This window comes from Microtus pennsylvanicus, chromosome 20 (genome assembly GCF_037038515.1).
Source record: "Microtus pennsylvanicus isolate mMicPen1 chromosome 20, mMicPen1.hap1, whole genome shotgun sequence".
Classification (NCBI taxonomy): Eukaryota; Metazoa; Chordata; class Mammalia; order Rodentia; family Cricetidae; genus Microtus; species Microtus pennsylvanicus.
Genome location: NC_134598.1, coordinates 421,017 through 441,872, shown reverse-complemented (window position 1 = coordinate 441,872; position 20,856 = coordinate 421,017). Strand labels below are relative to the sequence as shown.

The 20,856-nt window shown below is 46.4% G+C and overlaps 1 protein-coding gene across 1 annotated transcript in view; it reads right to left on the bottom strand.

Moving 5' to 3' along the window:
- Positions 1-14,104, bottom strand: part of Rassf3 (Ras association domain family member 3) — a 61,335-nt gene extending 47,231 nt beyond the window's left edge. The window contains exon 1 of the mRNA XM_075954086.1: positions 13,862-14,104. Coding sequence (XP_075810201.1) covers positions 13,862-13,972 — 111 coding nt within the window. The 5' untranslated portion in view covers positions 13,973-14,104. The remainder of the gene's footprint in view (positions 1-13,861) is intronic.
- Positions 14,105-20,856: the final 6,752 nt, after the last annotated feature.

Genomic DNA, 20,856 nt, shown 5'->3' with positions numbered 1-20,856 from the left:
CCAGAAGGCTCACGCAGCCCCTCCCCAGAGTAGACAGGAACTCTGCAGGGTTGGTCATCAGATCCCATGACTCTGCACTTCCTCAGTGTCTGTATTCAAGCATAACCAAGTGCATTCAAACTGTGCAAGCGCCCAGCAGAGCTGCAAACAGGCACTGTGGGTAGGAGACAGCTGAGCAGCTGCTGGAGGTAGCAGCCTTGGCTCCCACCCCCTTTGCAGTTGCTGTACATTATCTCATCTCATCTGATGTCACCAGAAAGAAGACAGTGACTAAGTGAGCAAACAATGACCATGTGACCCGCTGCAGGAAAAAGGAAAGCCCACAGGAGGAAATGCGGCTGTCCTTGCACCAAGAGAACAGCACTCCTCGGCTGGGACCCTGCAGCCTTGCAAGTTACAAGAAAGGAAGTTGACACTTTAAACTAGGGCACAGCTCGGTGACAAACACTATACTTTTATGTGACCGATTATCTTCCCTCAAGCTAGGGTGGCTAGCTTGGAACCCGGCAGACAACACAGAGTTAAAAAATCTGAATACCCTCCAGGAATGCCTGGCGTCCCTCATCAACTCCACTGAGAAGCCCTGAGCAGGTCAGTTAACACAGTAAGACATTTCACCCTTTGACTGACTGTAACGTTTCATTTTATGTATCTCAACTGCAGTGGTTCCTCCATTTGGCCTGCTCAGTTAAAGGGGTAAAATATCACAGGTAGTGGGATCTCTTAGAGCAATTGCTAACATTTATCAGACTTTAAAGGCAGGTGGTGACCTGCCCACAGCACGCAGCTAGACTGCTTCAAACACCAAGCGTCATACATAACTGCTTTAATCAATCAACTCTTCATTTATGAGCATATATCCAACTGGAGACAAATGGTGGAGAGTACTGACCTGCATGCACAGGCCTTGGGCTCCACCACCCCCCTCCTCCCTCCCTCCCTCTCTCTCTCTCTCTCTCTCTCTCTCTCTCTCTCTCTCTCTCTCTCTCTCTCACACACACACACACACACACACACACCCGTTTCTATGTATGCGTATGTATGTGCGTGCATGTGTGTGCATATACATGTTAGGATTAGAGTTTGACGTCAGGAGCCTTCCTCAATCACTTCTCCACCTAGTTTTTGTTTTTTTTGTTTGTTTTGAGACCAATAGTCTCACTGAACCAGGAGCTGACCAATGTGACTGGCTAGGCAGGAAACAAGCCTTAGAGAGACCCTCCACCGTCCACCGTCCACCTTCCCAGCGTGGTTCACCCAGTTTTGTTCTGTTCTGTTTTGTTTATTCGAGACAAGGGTTTCTTTGTGTAGCCCTGGCTATCTTGGAACTAGCTCTTGTAGATCAGGCTGGCCTCAAACTCACAGAGATCCGCCTGCATCTGCCTCCAGAGTGCTGGGATTAAAGGCCTGTGCCACCCCCTCCTGGCTGTTTACCTCGCTTTTAAAAGCCTGAGCAAGCCGGGAGGTGGTGGCGCACGCCTTTAATCCCAGCACTCGGGAGGCAGAGGTAGGTGAATCTCTGTGAGTTCGAGACCAGCCTGGTCTACAAGAGCTAGTTCCAGGACAACCTCTTAAGCTACAGAGAAACCCTGTCTCAAAACAAAACAAAACAAAAAAAAGCCTGAGCAAGATCCCAGGACCCACACAGTAGAAGGAAGAACCGATTCCCATTGAGTTGTCCTCTGACGGCCACACAGACTCAACTGTGTGTGTACACAAAGAATAAATAAATAAACAACACAGAAACTGAGCTCCCTCCATCAGGAAAGGGTCTGAAGCTGATGGCTTACCTTTAGAAAAGCATTTCTTACCCTAAATAGCCTCCCTCCAAATTCTCTCCAACTGGCAAGAATGATTAAGGAAGGGGCTTGGGCACTGGTTCTCAACCTGTGGGTCTTGACCCCTTTGGAGGTAACATATCAGCTACTCTACACAACACATATCTACATTTTGATTCCTAACAGGAGCAAAATTACAATCATGGAGTAGCATGGGGTGGTGTCACGAGGAACTTCGTTAAAGGGTCACGAGATTAGGAAGATTGAGAACTACTGGGTTGGAGAGATGGCTCAGTGGTTGGGAGCACTGGCTGCTCTTAGGGAGGGCCTGGGTTCCACTCCCAGCACCCACATGGAGGTTCACAACAACCAGCAACTCCAGTCCCAGAGGATACAATACGCTCTCATGACCTCTGAGGTACACACACGTAATGCACGAACATACACACAGGCAAAATGCCATCCACAAAATAATAATTAAAATCAAATGCCCCCTAGCAGAGACCAAGGATCAAACTGAGCATGACAGTTTCGAGCTAAGTGATTGTGCGCCATGATCACGGGCGGTGAGAGGAAAGACAAGAAAGCAACCCTCAAACTTCAGAAAACTGAAAGGCAGAGCCTTCCCCCCAAAGGAAGACTGGCCCGAGGAAGAGCAATCAGCAAGTCTGTTTAAACAAACGGGGGCAGACCTGAAAAGGACAAAAGTACTGTTATTGTTTCTCTAACCATGTACATAATATTTACATTTTCCCACAGCTGGGAAATTACTCACGGTGCTCCAGTTTCCCTGAATTCACTCCTTGCATGCCATGGAACCTGCATCTGCTGACATCTTGAAGCCGTAAAGCCCCTGTTGGCTTGCTTCTCTCACGAACAATCAAATCACATCAACTTTAATTGCTCCACTAACTGCAAATCACAATGGCAAGCTTTTCCTATGCAAGTCCCAAAGTTTTCTCCTGTTTGGAAAGCTGGATCCTGCGCAGGTAAACACCACAACTAGGCTGGCAAACAGGGAAAAGGAGACTCGGGACTGCCTTGCAATCTACCATAACACCAAGCAGTAACTCTTGTTATTATATTTATTTAGTTATTTATTCGGTATCTTATTGTAACAGGCCGAGCTGTCCTGGACCTCACTTTATAGACCAGGCTAGCCTCGAACTCACAGAGTTCATGCTGCCTCTGCCTCCCAAGTGCTAGGATTCAAGACAGGCATGGACACTGCTTGGCATTCACTCTTTAAAATGCTCATTTAGCTCATTAAAAAATAAAAAAACGCCGAAAGAAAGGTTACATCCGAGTAGAAGAGAGTTACAGTAATTTTCTACAGAACACCAACTTGAGTGAACAGCAAAGCTGGGCTCCTCTGTAACTGTGACTCTGTCAGCCCAGAGACCTAGAGGCAAACACTGCAATTCTCCCGGCTGGGTGGGTTTCTATCATCCCTTTTCTTTTCTTTTTCTTTATAATTTAAATTTATTTTATGTGCATTGGTGTGAAGGTGTCAGATCCCCTGGAACTGGAGTTACAAACAGTTGTGAGTTGCCATGTGGGTGCTGGGAATTGAACTTGGGTCCTCTGGAAGAACAGCTAGTGCTCTTAGCCACTGAGCCACCTCTCCGGTCTTAACCGTTTTCTAACAGCCTAGTCTATTTAATGAGATGACTTTGGCTTCCCTGAATCCTACAAGGTGGGTGAGAATCTGACCCATATTTGTTGGAATTTTTGACAAAATTTTGAGACAAAATTCGTGAAGGAACCACCTTCAACCGGTTCCCCACTCTTTTTAGTCCTGGCTCCGCCTTCTTGGCAAGGCCGGTCCTACGCGTGTGGTAACAAGAGCCACAACCATTCCAGAAGCTCTCAATAGCAGTGATATCAGCCTGCAGCTCAATCTCACGTCTTTCAAGGCCCCGAAGTATGGAATGTCCCTCTACTACAGGGTAAGGTTGAAAAACCAAAGCACATAGCCTGAAGTTCAGCCACGGAAAAGGGGAACTACCACACCGACAGATCAAGACTGGAGATTTCACCAGCCTCACAGACGAAAGGCCAGAGGTCGTGGGTGAAGCCAAGCTTACCCAGAAAGAAGATCCGAAACAGAAAAATAGTAAAGTCCCTGTTAATTAAAGAACTAGAAACCAAATGAGAACAAAACACTCCAAGCTTCTCACTGCGACAGTTGTTGGACAGGATGGCTCTCCGCAGCACGGGCTGTCCTTGAAATCCTGTTCCCTCTTTTCACCCCAGTGTTGATGCTCCAGGCCACCCCAGCTGAATCTTTTCCCTGCTTTGATGACTCCATATAAGAGAGTCACCAATCAGGTTAAAGGAACTAAGAGAGGCCAAGGCAGTGCAGAGAGCTGCAGCCACCGAAGGGTCCCCTCGTACTCTCAGACCCATTTTACGTTTGTGTGCTTAAAAAGATGAATCCTTAATGGAAAACTTTCACACTCAAAATGACTGGTATATAAAAATTATAATCACCAAATGTTGAGGCTGGGGAAACCACACATTGGCACAGAGTCTGCCTCACAGAGGCCTAACGCCTGAGCTTTGTACTTCTTCCGTAAAGTGCTGTTATAGACATACTTTCCAATAAACAGAGAATAGTATCTATTTAATAGACTACAATGTAGACATCAAATGAAAACTAAAATCATCAGAAATATCCCAGAATTTTCTATTTAAGTGACAAGATTTACTAAATGTCAGTTTAAGTCTACAAAAAGGTGTAAAAAGTTGAATTACAAGTGATATCTGCTAAATAATAGTATTTCCGGGTGGGCACGCCCATGAATTACAAGCAGGGCCTCTCACTGATATCCGCACTGCACGTCCACTCAAAGGCTCTAGTAACACATGTGTGTAAAGAATGGCATGTACATGCAGACATTATTATTCACCCCGAAAGGGGAAGGGAATCCTGAGGCATCTACAATGTGGGTGATGAGCCTTGAAGACATTAAGCTAACCCAACTATGTCACAAACAGATCAATCCAGGAGCAGATGATTGTCCCTAGACGAGCTGTCACTAAGACGGTCTACAGAGACTAGTAACTGAGCCCCAAAACCCACTGGTTTTGTTCTCCCTGAATCCCTAAGACCCAGCCTAGCACGCAGTCAACAGTTGGAAAATGAATTTAGAAAACTACCCTCCCCGATCTCTGTCTCTCTCTAGCCTGCCCATCACCCGCCCCAAGTCTGTTAAAGCTAAGATCTAAGACACCCCTTCTCTGGTCTCCGGTTTCCAGATTCATCCTTTTCCCTCTACTCATTGTCTCCCTGTGTTTAGTAACTGGGGAAAGAACTTGAGCGCTGCAAAATCTAATTAGTAAACTATTCTTAGCCGACTGGACCGCGGAGCAGCAGTTAGCAATTACAGCCCATAAAATACATATTAAGCTCTCCGCTCTAATACTCTGAAGTAACGAGTCCCATTCTCTCTGTAAACTGAACACAGACTTACATGTGTAAGGCCATTCGGGCCATTTTTATCCAATTAGCTCACGTGTGTGTGTGTTGGGGGGGGGGGGGTGTTCCCCACATACAAGTTTCATAACCTCGAAATGCTGGTATGCATGACTCAAGGCAGGCCAAAATGGAACTATTCCCCTCAGCAGTGAGCAAGCCCCCTTCAAAGACAAAACTCTTCCCAGCATGCCCGGCTGGTAGCCCCCAACCCCACCCCCACCCAAGCCACAGCCACCCAGATGAAGAGTTGAACTCTGCTTCCCACGGAAATCTAATGCAAGCCATATGCATACCCTTAGAGTTTCCAGGTGTTGAAAACGAGGTGAGGATGGTAAAAAGGGGCTTGCAGCCAAGCGTGAGGACCAGAGTTCGATTCCCCACACTGACTGTGGAAAGTAAGAATGGGCTCTGACAAGCTGGCCTTTGACCTTGGCATTTGTGCTCACAGACAGACACACACACCTTTAAATTCCAGAACCCTGCAGCAAGATGCAGGCAGACAGATCGCTGTAGTTTCAAGGCCAGCCTGGTCTACTTAGTGAAAGATCTCTCTCTAAACAAACAACTTTTAAACAGTCCTTTTTAAAAAATAGGTAAAATTAATTTAGGCCAATATACCTAAAACACTGTCGTTTTGATGTGTAACTATTTCACATTCCACACACAGGACATGTAAGTCGCATGAACTACGCATGAACTGTGGTATGATTTCATTCAGGAGGGGTCCAACTAAAATGATTTTTGCAGATGAATCTGCCGAGAGAGCATGTAGCGTATTTCATATTCATATTCTAACATTTCACCATATTTTTAAAAACTACTGTCTTGCGTCTTTTATTCTCTTTTATAGTTAAATCTTTAAAATCTGGTGAGTAGTTTTTTATGTACAGTACATTTCAATTCAGGTCGCACATTTTTTAACTTATCTAAATTTATCTTATGTGCATTGGTGTGAGGATGTCAGATCCCCTGGAACTGGAGCTACAGAAAGTTGTGAGCTGCCATGTGGGTGCTGGGAATTGAACCCAGGTCCACTGGAAGAACAACCAGTGCTTTTAATCCCTGAGCCATCTCTCCAGCACCAGGACAGCCACATTTTATGGGCTTGGTAACTACAAGAGGTCAAACACCTTTGGAAGGGTCACTTGTTCCTACGAGCCAGTTCTGACATATATTTTTCACATATATCTCAAGCTTCAGTCATGTATGACAGGCTCCAACACCCTGTACTTTAGTCAAGAGCACAGCTGACCTACTCCATCAAAAACTTTAAAAAAAAAACAAAACTTTTTTTGCTGTGCATGTTGGTGCACACCAGCACTTGAGAGGCGCAGGCAAGTGTCTGCGAGTTCGAGGCCAGCCTGGTCTACCTAGCAAGTACCAGGCCAGCCTGGTCTACAGAGTGAGTTCCAGGACAGCCAGGGCTACACAGAGAAATCCTGTCTGGGGCGGGGAGGAAATAAAAGCCATTTCACCAGCTACTGACAGCCAAGTCAGAGTTAACTAGACTAAGAAAAATAAAAAATACCCAGGCTGGAGATACAGCTCAGCAGATAGAGTGCTTGCCAAGTTCACACAAGGCCCCTAGTTAGATCCCCGGGACCCCACAAGGGCGCGGAGTGCACACTTGCAGAGGCTGGAAGTTCAAGGGTGATTCTCAGCCGCAAAGCAGGCTGGTGATCAATGCGAGCTACAATGAGACTCAGTCAAAAAGACACAGGAAAGGAGGGGGCAGGAGGGCTAGGGAAAGGAGAGGAAGCTGTTGCCTGTGGTTTATATTTTGGCCGGCTAATCAGAAATCTGATCCACTCTGCCTATAGCTTTCTATCTTGAAAGATGACTGCATAAATCATTCACTAAATGAGTACACAAAGCAGCGATCAGCTTGCTTCAAACAGGAAGTTAAAAGCAAGGAGTTTCGGGTGTGCCTAAGTCCAGGCACGAGAAGGCTAAGGCTGGAGGAAGGCATGAGTCCAGGAGTTCAAAGACAGCAGTGTAGAGTGTGCCAGCCTCAAAAACATCGGGTGGTGAGAAACAGGCTGGGCCTCACAAGTCATGCCTGCTTAGCCCCAAGAACTCGAACTTCCTGCCAATTCCTCTGACAGGCATTAGCGTCAGAGATACTTAAACTTTTCCCAGCCAAGTTCCCTTTTCCTCAGAGGAACTTCTAACTTGACTTGGGGTTAAAGGTATATAAAACAGGCACACAAACCAAACATGACTGATGACAAATCATGAAGATATTTATTTTAGGAACTGGAGACGTAGCTCAGTCCGTAGAGTGCTTACCTGGCATGTATGAAACTCATTTCATCGCCAGCATCCAAACCTGAAGTTAAAGGTTATCATCAGATACATCCGCTGTGTTACGAATCTGAGCCTGCCTGAGTTATGAAGAACCCACTCTCAATAAAATGGATGAGGTGGCCCAGCAGGCGAAGGCTTCTGCCACCAAGCTTATGATGTGAATTTTACCTCCGGGGTCCACACAGTGGAAAAAGGAAACCAACTCCCAACAAGTTGTCCTTTGACCCTTACACGAGCACCATGATACAAACACACATACATACACGGATACACACACAGAATACGTGTAAAAATTATCTTAAGGAAATTTATTTTACAACTCTTTAGTGTGTGTGTATATATATTTAAATTTTTACTACAAGACAAGCCTAACTATTTAGTATACAAATTTGCTTTTGTCTTGAGTGTAAATTTTTATATATAGGCTAATTTGCATACTAAAAGATAGTTATGCTTGTCTATTTGCACATAATGAATTACAACTTGACTAACTGGCTATCTGATAATGACAGACATCGCATCTTCAACGTTTTTCAGAGTTGGCCAATATTCGATTTTATAATCATCGAGGCTGGGGATGCTCCAAATGCCAATCCACACACACACAACAGCACAAAATGGCAAGCAAAAGTATGTATTCAGCCAGAACACCGTAGTTCCAAACATATAACAAACTCAAACCTGCATGAGGCACTTCAGCCAGCATCTGTTGGTGCTGTGTGTCAACATGCACTGTGCATACTGCTCAGGGTGTGTGAGCAGAAGCAAGGCTATAGTGACGTCTGCAATGCAACCAACACACCAAGAGAGAACATAGATTCATCGCCTGCTTGACTTCGGAAGCCTTGCCCTGTTGCCGGATCTTTCTCCACCTCCGTAGTCAACTGCAAGACGATTTTTCGAAGGAGCCAGAGTGTAAAGAAAGAACCCTTTGCAGAGTGGGTGTGTTTGCCATCACACGAACACCATAAACAATACAACTAGCCATTTACACACTCTAGTTTTCCACGATGGTTTCTGAAAAGGGGCCCCAAGGCTAGCAAATAAATGGCCTCAAGCCTCCAAGTGTGGCCTTTCTCAAAAGGCAGCTACTTATGCCAGGGAGGGAGAAGCAAGGCCAAGAGCTGGGGACCAGACCCCAATAGGAAGGATGGGGGTCGGCCTCACTTTTTCTTCCCCATTAGAAAAATAATGGTCACAATATGACAGGCACTGGCTGCCAAAGGAAGTCTAAAAAGAATAACCACACTATTGGATATTTTTAGTCTTTCTTTTCATAAATGTTTTTTGTCACTGCTTCCAAATAATTCCAAATCTTGCATGTTTGCCAAAAGAAGAAAACGCCAGAGTATACTGCTCAGACGAGGCTACAGAAGGCTGGGGACGGATTTCCTTTTGAAACGCAGTTAGAGAAATATGCCGTTCTGAATTCTGCTGACGCGGTCACAAAAGCCCAATGGATTAAGACTCTAAGAACAGTCATGAAGGCAAGATGTGCAAATGGCTCACACCGAGCAAAACTGCTGGGGGGGTTGGCTCAGCAGCAAAGAGCATCAGTTGCTCTACCAGGACCCAGGTTCAATTCCCAGCAGTTACTTAGTGGGTCCAAGACGATGATAACTCTAGTTCCAGGGGATATGACTCCTTCTGGCCTCTGCAGACAACAAGCATGTATGCAGGATCCAAATACTTGCAGACCAAACACTCAAACACATAAAATACAATGAAACTTTTAAAAAAAAAAGACTGCTGGTGGGAATACTTGTATTCAGTTACAAAGGATTAAAATTAGTATGGCTGAAATACTGCTAATATTATAAACCACCATTCTTTTGCCCAAGTGACCAAAACTTTCAGAGGAAACACTAACAAAGGGAGTTGCAGAGGCTGGAGAGGTGGCTCAGAGGGAAGAGCACTGGCTGCTGTTCCAGAGGACCAAGGTTCTGTTCCCAGCACCCACATGACAACTCATAACCAACTGTAACTCCAGTTCCAGGGAATCCAATGCCTTGTTCTGACCTCTACAGACACTGATGCAGACATACACGCAGGCAAAGCACCGATACACCATGCTTAAAAATTAAAAATTAAAAAATAATAAAATTTAAGAAAGTGAGCCATCTAATAAAACATAACGAGATAGCCACAGAACAACGACAGAAGACTAAGGAGCCAGTGGAGGAAGCCAACCGCGGCTCCTGTGGCATAGCGCAGGCTCGCCTTGACCACTCTCCAGCGTAACTTTCCAAAGTTAATGTGGGTGGTACACAAAGTCCTCTCATGTTTCTGGAGAAGTCAGGGCTCTTCCACTTCCAAAGCTGAAACAGAGTTCCTTATTCCACTAACTACAAGGGCTTTGGAAGAAAGGGGACCCCTTCAGCTAGACAGGAAGACGAGGGCTGGGAAGGGGTTCTATACTAGAGTGCTTATCTAGGTGTTCTGAGCCCTGGGGCTTGGTCTCCAGCACCACAGAAAATTAAGCAGGACTCCTAACACTCTTGTGAAGACGGGAGAATCACAAAATCACAAAGTTCAAGATCATCCTTAGCTACACGGAGAGTTGAAGGCCAGCAAGGACTTTGTGAAACTGTCCAAAAAAAAAAAAAAGCATCTAAGTTTAACTAATTCATATTAATAGTTTTAGGCCAAGACTGTGTTCTATATCTCAAGGCCATTTGATTTTAGTAACTACAGAGCTGTGGACATTTTTGGTTCTGCTTAAAACTAAGAATAGGTGGGTCTTTTTTCTTCTTCTTCTTTTTTGGTTTTTCGAACAGGGTTTCTCTGTGTATCTTTGACATCCCTGGAACTCACTCAGTAGACCAGGCTGCCCCAGGTTGGCCTCCACCTGCCTCCGCCCACCAGGACTAAAGGTGTGGCCACCCAGACTTTTTTACTGGTTTTTCGAGACAGGGTTCTCTGTAGCTTTTCAACCTGTCCTGGAACTAGCTGTTGTAGACCAGGTTGGTCTCAGACTCACAGAGATCCACCTGCCTCTGCCTCCCAAGTACTGGGACTAAAAACATGCACCATCACCACCCAGCTGACTTTTTTGTTTTTAAAGATTTATTTATTTATTTTGTTTACAGTGTCCTGTCTGCATGCTTGCATGAAGGCCGGAAGAAGGCATCAGATCTCATAAATGGTGTGAGCCACCATGTGGTGGCTGGGAATTGAAATCAAGACCTCTGGAAGAGCAGTCAAATGCTCTTAAGCTCTGAGCCACCTCTCCAGCCCTAGGTGGATCCTCTGAAGCACGGTGACTCCACAAACAAGAATTGAGAGCGCTGTACCAGCATTATGTGCGAGAATGAGTCAAACTTCTGAGAAACTCTTGATACATACACATCCATATTTACAAGGGAAAATGGAATTTTAAGTTATCTTTTTGCTAAGAATGAAAATGGAATCTGAATTTGGAGATCCACGCTCCAGTCTTCCTGGCGTCTGAGTGAGGGCCTCAGACAACCACTTGACAATCCTCTCCTCTCCTAAGATCAGTGCTTCAGAGGGCTCTCAGGGAACCGGACATATCATCAAGCCAGGAAATCAGTCATTCATTCAACCAGTATTCACTGAGCCACTGCTGAGCCGAGGGCTGGTACAGGTGGGGAGGGGCAAGGGCACCCCTAAAAGGCCAGTCTTTTCCACGCAGATCTTCAATCCTTTTTTTTTTCTTTTTTAAGAAGAACAGGGTACAAGACAAAATGAAAATAAATGACACCATCTTCTTTATGTCTCTTTTCATTACCGTCGGGGGATAGAAAGAAGTTGGATCATGTTTCCCTGCCTGGCAAGAGAAGAAAGAAAATGTCTACACCCGACCCTCCCCAACACACTCCCTTCTCCTCATCCAGTATTCACCAGACAGAGACTTCTTGCTTTCTTTGACTATGTGCAAGAGTTCCAGAAACTATACTTGGTAGTTCTTCCAACAGGTGGTACAACATAAGGGGTGGGGGGGGATTACTGCTCTCAAGAATAAATAGATCCTTATGGCAACGGCTCTCCCCACCTTTCTAGAGGCACTGGGTATGTGAGAAGTGTTCATTTTACCCCCGTAATCATAAGCAGGAACTTAAGATACAGTCACTTCTTTAAATAAAACAAAATGCCTACTGAAATTCAGGGTCCAGACAGGCGTGGTGGCACATGACTTTAATCCCAGCAATCAGAAAACAGAGGCAGGCGGATCTCTGAGTTCGAGGCCAGCCTGGGCTACAGAGTGAGTTCCAGGACAGTCAAGGCTGTGTCTATAGAGAGACACTGTCTCAAAATAAATCCCTGAATGAACTAATTAAAATTAACTAATTCAGGCTTCAGAACCCTTTTCCAACAAGAACCCTTCCTTTAACTATCAAACAACTGCTACAATAGCACCACGCATAAGCTACACCAGATGGAATAAACAGGCAACGGAGCTTCAAAATATACACCGTGAACTGCTCAACCCAGAAAGCGGCTCTTTCAACCCGGGTCTTACATACTCTTATCAACGCTCAATAAACAGTGTGAGATATATACACATATGCACATACACACAGTTAGATGACTATTACATAAGTGAATGCATATAATCTGAACTGGCTAACTGTATATAATCCTAGAAAGAAATGCTACTGGGGCTCTGTGTGTGTGTGTGTGTGTTTTGGATGATGACCTTGATTGCTTATCTTCCTGCCTTTACACACATTCTCTCTCTCTCTCTCTCTCTCTCTCACACACACACACACACACACACACACACTTTGGTGAACCACCACCACCACCCAGATTATGCAGTGAGCACTAGGCAGGCTCTCTACCACCGGATCTACATGCCCAGGTCCACTGCTCCAACTTTTTTAAGAGCAGGTTAGGATTCTCAAACTTAACTCCAACCACAACATTCCAGCTGGCCCTTGGGGAGGAGAATCTCACACCTGTAGAATTCAAGAACCCTCTAGTTTTCTGGAAATTGCTAGTCACCTCAGGATCACACTTCAAACTAGTACGCAAGCTCTTCAGTGGAGGAGAAAATGCAGAGAGGTAAGGGAAATAAAGACCAACCACGAAGAGAAAAACAAGGCGGAGAAGGCAGGAAGAAAAGCATTTCTCTCTCTGACCCACAGGGGTAGGGTAGGCCGGGCAGGGGGTGCCTTAGACTTCCAAATTAATGCCATTAGCACATTCTGGAAATAAAAGATAGCCCGAGTAAACGGAGCAACCTTAAATCTGAGGCTAAAGCCCTGTAGCACCCACTCCAATCTCTAGGGGCTAAGCTGTTGGTAGGCATATGGGCACTTGACTTCACTCTCCCCCCTTCCCCGCCCTCCTTCTCCTTCTTCCTTTTAGCTTGGAAATTTAATACACTAAAAAGACTAGAACTTCCAAATCTTAAAATTTTACTTCAAAAATTACTCTATTAAACTTAAAAGGGTTGGCAAGGACAACCTGGGCCTCTCCACCAAAACCCCCACCATGACTGGGCCCCTCAACGATTGGTTTCTCTTGTTTTTCATTTCCAGAGCTCTAATAGAAGAAACCTCCGGTGCGAGCCTGTTGTGTTTTAGGAGCAACAAGTTTGTTCCGTTGCAGTCTCTAAATCTGATGAGAGAGCATGGCCGAACTAGCCAGGCTCCTTGGTGCGGCTTCCAGGGCCAGAAGGCCACGGGTTCAAGCGCCGACCTTACAAGTCGGGTCAAAGTGCCCCGAAAATAATCACTGTGACGATCTGCGAAACTGGCACAAGTTCCCGTACTGTCTTTTCCCAAGCCACGCTTCCCACGGCACCCTTCCTCCAAAAAAGGAAGAAACCGGCGTAAAGCTCAACCCTCTGGAGCTAAATCTACCTAGGACGTCCGCAGCACCCGCAAACTGGACCTGACGGGAAACGCGATCTTGACTTTAGCAAGCCCCGACGATCGCCCGGTCCCCTTGCCCCACAGCTTGCCCATAGCGGGGGCTGCTCGGTGACCCCGGGCCAATGCGTGCCCTCAAGCCACTCATGGCCAATCGGGCGGACTGTAGCCAGGACGGCGCGGGGACTCGGCCATTGCCCCTGAGGGTGGCCGAAGGAGCCATCCCGCAGCCCGCGTCCCCCGGCAGAGCGGCCCAGGCCATCTGGCTCCTTGCCCTTCCACCTCCTTCCCTCGCCGCGGGCGCCCCACGCCCACTGTACAGGCTTCCAGCACTTTTCAGGGTCCGAAAGGGCAGAGGTCACCCTCTGCACCCCGCAGGCGAGCATCGACCAGCGCGGGGGCGGGAGGGGGGAGGGTTAGACACGTGGAGCCGGGACCCCGCGCAAGCCACTCACCGGCTGACCCGAACGGGACTTGCCCGGAGGCGCTCTCCTGAAGAAGGAGGTCCTGGCGGTGAAGAAAAAGTCCTCCGCGTCCTCCTCGAGGCTGCTGTAGCCGCTGCTCATGCTGCTGGTCCCGACGCGCGCGGGGGCCTCCCCGAGGCGCAGGCGGCCAGGCCGAGGTGCGGCGCCCGCCCGCCCCGCGAGGTTCCCGGCGCGCGGCCCCGAGCCGCCGGCCGGCAGTCCTGCTGCAGCTGCGGCCGCCGCTCAAGACGCCGCCTGATCCCCTCCCGCGGGCTCCCCCGCCCTCTCCCTGCGCCTCCCGGCTCTGGTGAGCCATGACCCCGCCCCCTCCACGCCCCGCCCCCGGGCAGCCAAGACCCCCACCAAGCCCACCACGGGCCCCGCCCCTTGACAGCCAAAGCCCCGCCCAGGTCCCGCCCTCACTGGCCGTGGCTGCTGCGCAGCCCAACCCAGCTCCGCGCGCGCAGGTGGGGCTCCGCCCCCGTTCCCCTAACCACGCCCCTCCGGCCTAGCAGCGGCTCCCGGCGTGGGGGTTGTAGGGTTCGAGTGCCACCGCTGCTACCTCCCGGAAATTGCAAATTCCTCAGTGACCCTCCTGTCCCCGCGACTGGAACTTTTGGAGAGGGCGGGAATACAGCGGAGAACTTTTGCCACTCTCTTCATTGGGCTCGTGCTTGGTGGAGACCGGAGACCTACGGACGTGAGGCTAGCCCCTCCCTGACCGTTATAAGTTAGCCGAGGTGGGTGGGGAAAGAGCAACTGGGTTGTGCTTATTCGAAATAAAACATCCTCTCTGGTTGAACTTCGGTCTCTCCTCTTTCCCGCCTCCCCGTGGCGAAAGCGCTTCCCAAATGTGAATGGCTAAAGTTCAGATTTTAGAGAACAGACGAAGTCCATAATCACAGGACAATCCAATACTTTTAGTTAAGTGTACTTTGTAAACGTCGCCTTCCACAGGCGGCCCTTACACGGCCACCTACAAAGGACGAGTTAAATTGTGGTGACAAGTAGATCTCTCCGTTCACCCACACTCCGTTTCCCTTTGAGAAAAAAAAAAAAAGTCCTTGCAATCAGCTAAACTTTTAAAACGCGACATTTTCTTTGCTTCGGGTCATCTGAGGGTCGCTTTCACCTTAGTGTGATGGGGGTGACTTAAATCCTATTAATTTCCTTGCAGAGACCGTGAAGGGAAAGAGGTTTTGAAGTTTTAAGGTTAAGAGAGGGAAAAGAAATTGTTCCTGCGTCGTCCCTTCGACCCTGGGGCAGAAAGGAGACGTAATCTGCCTTCCTCCGGGCTTACTCACTGGTCTAGTTTGCAAAAGAGTCTCACTCCAGGGGACTCAACCCCAAACAGACCTCAGAGTCACAACCTGCCTTACAAACTTTCCATGAAAGACTTCTTCCTAGCCACAGAGCAACTATGTGACTGGCAAACCGAGTCTAACTTCATGGTATAAGCTGGCCCCTCCCATATCTTTCTCATAGCCAAATGTAAGAGAAGAGGACAATTGCTCAATGTAAGAGTTGTTTTGTTTGGCTCTTACTGTTACCTCATTCAAAAATTCTCACATCACGTCAACAGTGTCTTCATTAAATACTCCAGTCTGAGTAATGGTGTGTTAAATAATTTAGAGAACTTCTTTATCTAAATCCAAAAAGGGTGGAGTCCCTCACCCAGAACAAATTGCTCCATCTATGACTGTTTTGAGGGAAAATCTGCCTAAAGTACTTTATAATCCACCACACCAAAAAAAAAAAAAAACAAATATATTTTTTGAGCCTAGCCTGTTGACACTGATGCATACCTATAATGCCAGCATTCAAGAGGCAGAGGCAGGCAAATCTCTGAGTTTTTAGACTAGCCTGGTCTGCATATCAAATTCTGTGTCACCTAGAGTATATAGAAAAAACAAAACAGAAAAGATTTTTCATGTTGTTTTTAAGGAGACATGACTGAATTAAGTTTTGTAGATGCCAGCATTCCATCAAAATCAATTGGGATTGGTTTGTTCTTGTTTTGTTTTGTTTGTTTTTTCAAGACAGGGTTTCTCTTTGTAGCCCTGGCTGTCCTGGAACTCACTCTGTAGACCAGGCTGACCTCAAACTTAGAGATCCACCTGCCTCTGCTTCCTAAGAGCTGGGATTAAAGGTGTGTGTCACCATCTCCCGGTAGGGTTATTATTTTAAATCAATTTTAAAAAATGATTAGTGTTTGTGTGTGCTGGCACTCAATCAAAGGGCGGCTGTGTGACATCAGCTCTGTCCTTCCATCTTTATCTGGGTCCTGGCGGTTGAGCTCAAATGAATGGCATTGTCCCACAAGTACCCTGTAGGGGCTTAGCTGTCTCACTGTCCTCGTAAGAATCACTTGTAATAAAAAAAAAATAGTCATGACTTGGGTAAGGTGTAGTCCAGAGGTAGAACATCCTCATAAATGGGGCCCTAAGGTTTTATTCCCCAGCCCTGAGGATTTTAAATAAATAAATAGCGTGATTATTAACAAAGTAAGTCACTGATTTCAAGCAATAAAAAGCAAAAGGTGAATGATTATCATATTTCTATATTTTCCACATAGCAGCATTGTGTGTGTGTGTGTGTGTGTGTGTGTGTGTGTGTGTGTGTGTGTGTGTGGTTTTTCAGGACAGGGTTTCTCTGTGTATCCCTGGCTGTCCTGGAACTCACTTTGTAGACCAGGCTTGCCTCGTGAGTATTGGGATTAAAGGCATGTGCCACCACTGCCCAGCAAAAGGACTTATTATCAAACGCAGAACTGAATTTGTAAGTGGACTGAATCACCATTGGTTTCCCACTGATATAGGAACCTATAGGTTTAGATTTTCACTAAATGCCTTCTAACATGTTCTTCCCATGTTAACGGGACACACACACACACATACTGAAAGGTTAGTAAATGTATACAAAGTAGCTTTGTCCGTCCAGCCATAGCCTATAAAGCAGGTATAGGAGGCTAGGGAGCTAGTCCTGTCCATGTGTATGGGAAATGCTTCTCAGGTATGTGTGAAGGCCCTGTGGCAGGAGTGTGGTCGGCATATACAAATAAGAACAGGACATCAGTGTTTTCTGACTGTGTAAGTAGAGGGGGTGAGTATGAGGAACTCCTGTCAAAAGAGTAAGAGCAGGCCAGCAGCAGAGGCGTGGTTCATGGTGGAGGGCTTTCCTAGGGTATGCAAGGGTTCAACCCCAGCCATGAAAGAGGAAAACGTAAAAACATAACACAGAGAAGTCACTATTCTATAATGATTTTGTATTTTTATCAGATTTTAAGCAAAAGGTTGATAATATTTGACTTCTTCATAAAGTACTTATTTAGTTACTAAGCGGAGAAAAGAGTTAAATAATATGAAAACCCTAATGAAAAGAACAAGGAGGTCCATATTTTTTTCTCTCCTGAAATCAGCCAACTTATTGTAAGGCAGGCCATGAAACAGCATGCACGATATAATCACGTTTGTTCCTGTAATTGCAGGTGACACTCTTACTGTGTGCTAAGGCGCTAAGGCGTAAGATAACTTATCACAGATTTAGCCTAAAGGTCACACCGACAGAAGACTCTTCCACCAGGGCCTGTGTGACCTGGAAAAGGCATGACCTTGGGGGACAGGCAGACCGTGTTAGAATGACAACAGTCTTGCTTACTCCTTTTGCTTCATTTTATTTTTTATCTTATGTGTTTGGGTGTTTTAACTGCATGTATGTCTATGAATTACATGGATGCCAAGTGCCAAAGGAGTCCAGGAAAGGGTGTCAGAGACCCCAGAACACAGTTACAGACAACTGTGAGCCGATGTGTAGGGGCTGGGATTTGAACCCACATCCTCTGCAGCCAAGCTCTTAATTTCTACACCATCTCTCCAGTCCCTGTTGTTTATTCTTTTGTGACTTTTCCTCCGTTGAGACAGGGACTCACCGTGTAGCTCTGGACCTCACTATCTGGATCAGACTGGCCTCAAATTCAGAGAGATCCATCTGCCTCTGCCTCCTGAGCCCTGGGACTAAAGGTGTACTACCATACTAGATTTTTTGTATGACTTAATATTTTAAGTAACTACTCTGAGACAGGTTTGGCCTCAGTAAAATGGAAATAACAACGTTCCCATCTTATTCTCCTCGGCTTACTATAAGGATTAAGCGAGAGAAGTTTCATAGAGCCCTTGACACAGAATGGGGCCGAGCAAATATGAGTCTTTTGTACCCTAAAAATTAGGTCCTGATGCAGGCTTAGCATCCTTTGCCCATTTCTTTTTTGATGACTAAACATTTCAGCCCAAGAATCAAACCTGGATAAAAGGTTCAATGGCAGCTCAGGGGTTAATGTTCAGCCGCTGTTGTGGTTGCCTTGGGTACTGGCTGGGTTTGTGTGTCAGCTTGACACTGACTAGAGTCATCAGAGAGGAAGGAACCTTGGTTGAGGAAATGCCTCCATGAGAGCCAGCTGTGAGGCATTTTCTTAACTAGTGATTGATGGGGGAAGGGCCCAACCCATGGTAGGTGGTACCATTCCTGGGCTGGTGGTTCTGGGCTCTATAAACAGACTGAGCAAGACAGGGGAAGCAGCACCCCTCCATGGCCTCTGCATCAGCTCCTGCCTCCAGGTCCTTGGCCTGCTTGAGTTCCTGTCCTGACTTCCCCTGGTGATGAATAGTGATATGGAAGTGTAAACCAAACAAATCCTTTCCTCCCCAACTTACTTTTTGGTCATGGTGTTTTATTGCTGCAACAGAAGCCCTAACTATAACACCTTCCTCTACCACAGGCGGTTTTCAGTGTGGGCTGATCTCACAAGCCAACTATTAAGACACTAACTCGGAAGAGAAATCGTGCTGGGTGACTTTTTGAAACATTTCATCACCTTGGCAAAAGACATCCCTCTGGACTTTGCAGGCTAAAATGTGGCATCTGGGAATTCTGGAGCCAAATTCTGGACACAAGTGACACCCTGAACTTGGCAAAGCTGAATGACTAAAGAGCCTCCTTGGGTCTTTGAATTAACCAGCTTTGAAGCTGCCCTACTTAAGACTTGTTATGTGAGACAATGTGTTTTCTTAGCTTGGCATTGTAGCCCACGCCCATAGTCCCAGCCGCTCAAAAGGCCTTAAGGCAGGAAGGTTGCTTAAGCCCAGGAATTTAAAGTCCTGTGGATTGACCAATGCAATAAGAGCCCCATCTCAAAATAAATAAGGAAAAAATAGTGTGCTAAAATTTCTCTTAAAAATTCTCAGAGACGGGTTTTGGGTGGGGTAGGGTCCTTCAGTAGAGAAGAACACTTGCTGCTCTTGCGAAGGACACAGTTTCTAAACCCAGCACCTACGTCAAGTCACTCGTGACTGTAAGTCCAGCTCTGGGGATCTGATGCCTCTGATCTCCACAGGTAACCCCTGTTCCCCCCGGTGTATGTATATATATATACATATATATATGTATATATATATATATACACACACAGAGAGACACACACATAAATACAAATAATTTAAAATCTTTTTTTTTTAATTCTAGGAGAGAGCTGGGTGTGGTGGTGACACACCCATCCTACAGCAGCTCACTAAGGGAGAGGCAGGAAGGTCGCACAGTTTGAGGCAAGCTTTGTCTACGTACTGAGTTTCAGGCTCCTGAGGACTATGGCGTGAGTCCTGTCTCAAAAAACAACACAACAACAATTTCTAGTATACTCAAACCTAAAAAGAAAGAAAGAAAGTTGTGGTTAAGAGAATGTACTGTTCTTGCACAATACCTGCGTCCAGTTCCCAACACCTGCATCAGGAAGCTCACAGCTGCCAGTAATTGCAGCTCCAGGGCATGGGACTCTTCTGGCCTTCAAGTGCACATATCTCCACCAAATATACATGCACAGAGAGCTACATATAAAAATAAATCTTTTTTTAATGGAAGTTGATTACTTCAAGACCAGAAGGAAATCATACAGGGTAGCCTTCCTGGTTCCATCCGTGCCTCTCCAGTTTGATCCCTGGGATTGTGGCTGTCACTCTGGTAACTTCCATTTTGTTCAGGACAAAGACAAAGAGAAGCAATATAACTGACAGGCAGAGTGTTTGGTGGCTAAGTATGTAGGCTCGGGTGTCGAGGTGGTGTGACCAGAGTAAGCCATCAAACTTCATTACAGCCTCATTCCATAGCTAGAAAGTAGAGAAATAATAACCCCCATGTGGCAGCATTCTTCCAGAGATGAAACCAAGTAAGGCGTGAAGGGTGTTGCACCTGACACACGACAGCTCATTAATGTTAGCCTGTGGATACAACAGTTCTGTATTTATGCAGTATCAGAACCTAGGGAAATCGTGTGCTACTCATGAGCCTGAGGCTACCTAGGTGCAGAGCACAAAACAGAGGAGGAAAAAAAGGCTTTCCAATGTCAATCCGATAGACGTTGGACCTACTGAACCAAACTGAAATGTTTCCAAAATGATGCCCACAGTCTGACACCTATCCTAGTATAGCCTACCACAGCGTCTGCATTTCCTATCACAACCATAAGGCTTAGCCCAGGGACAACAGCTACCGACTGCTTAATCAGTTGCTTTCCCTCTCAGATTCACAGACCTGGATGGAGAGTGACTCATCCTTGATACTTGTTACTTGTTGCCCTTAAAAGATAAAGAAACAAAATAGGGGACTGGAGGAACAGCTCAATAGTTAAAGCACTTGCTGCTCTTCCATAGACCCTGGGTCAATACCAAACATTCATATGGCAGCTCACAGTCGTCTATAACTCAAGTTCCAGGGGATCTGACTGCTTCTTCTGACTCCTTTGTGCATGAGATGTGCATGTATTACACAGGCATCGTGGTGTTTGAATGAAATTGCCCCTCGGGAGCTTGTATGCTTGAATACTTGGTGCCCATTTGGTGGAGCTGTTTGTGAGAGATTAGAGGTGTGGCTTTGTTGTTGGAGCTGTTTGGGAGGGATTAGAGGTGTGGCTTTGTCAGAGATGTGTCACTGGGGATCGG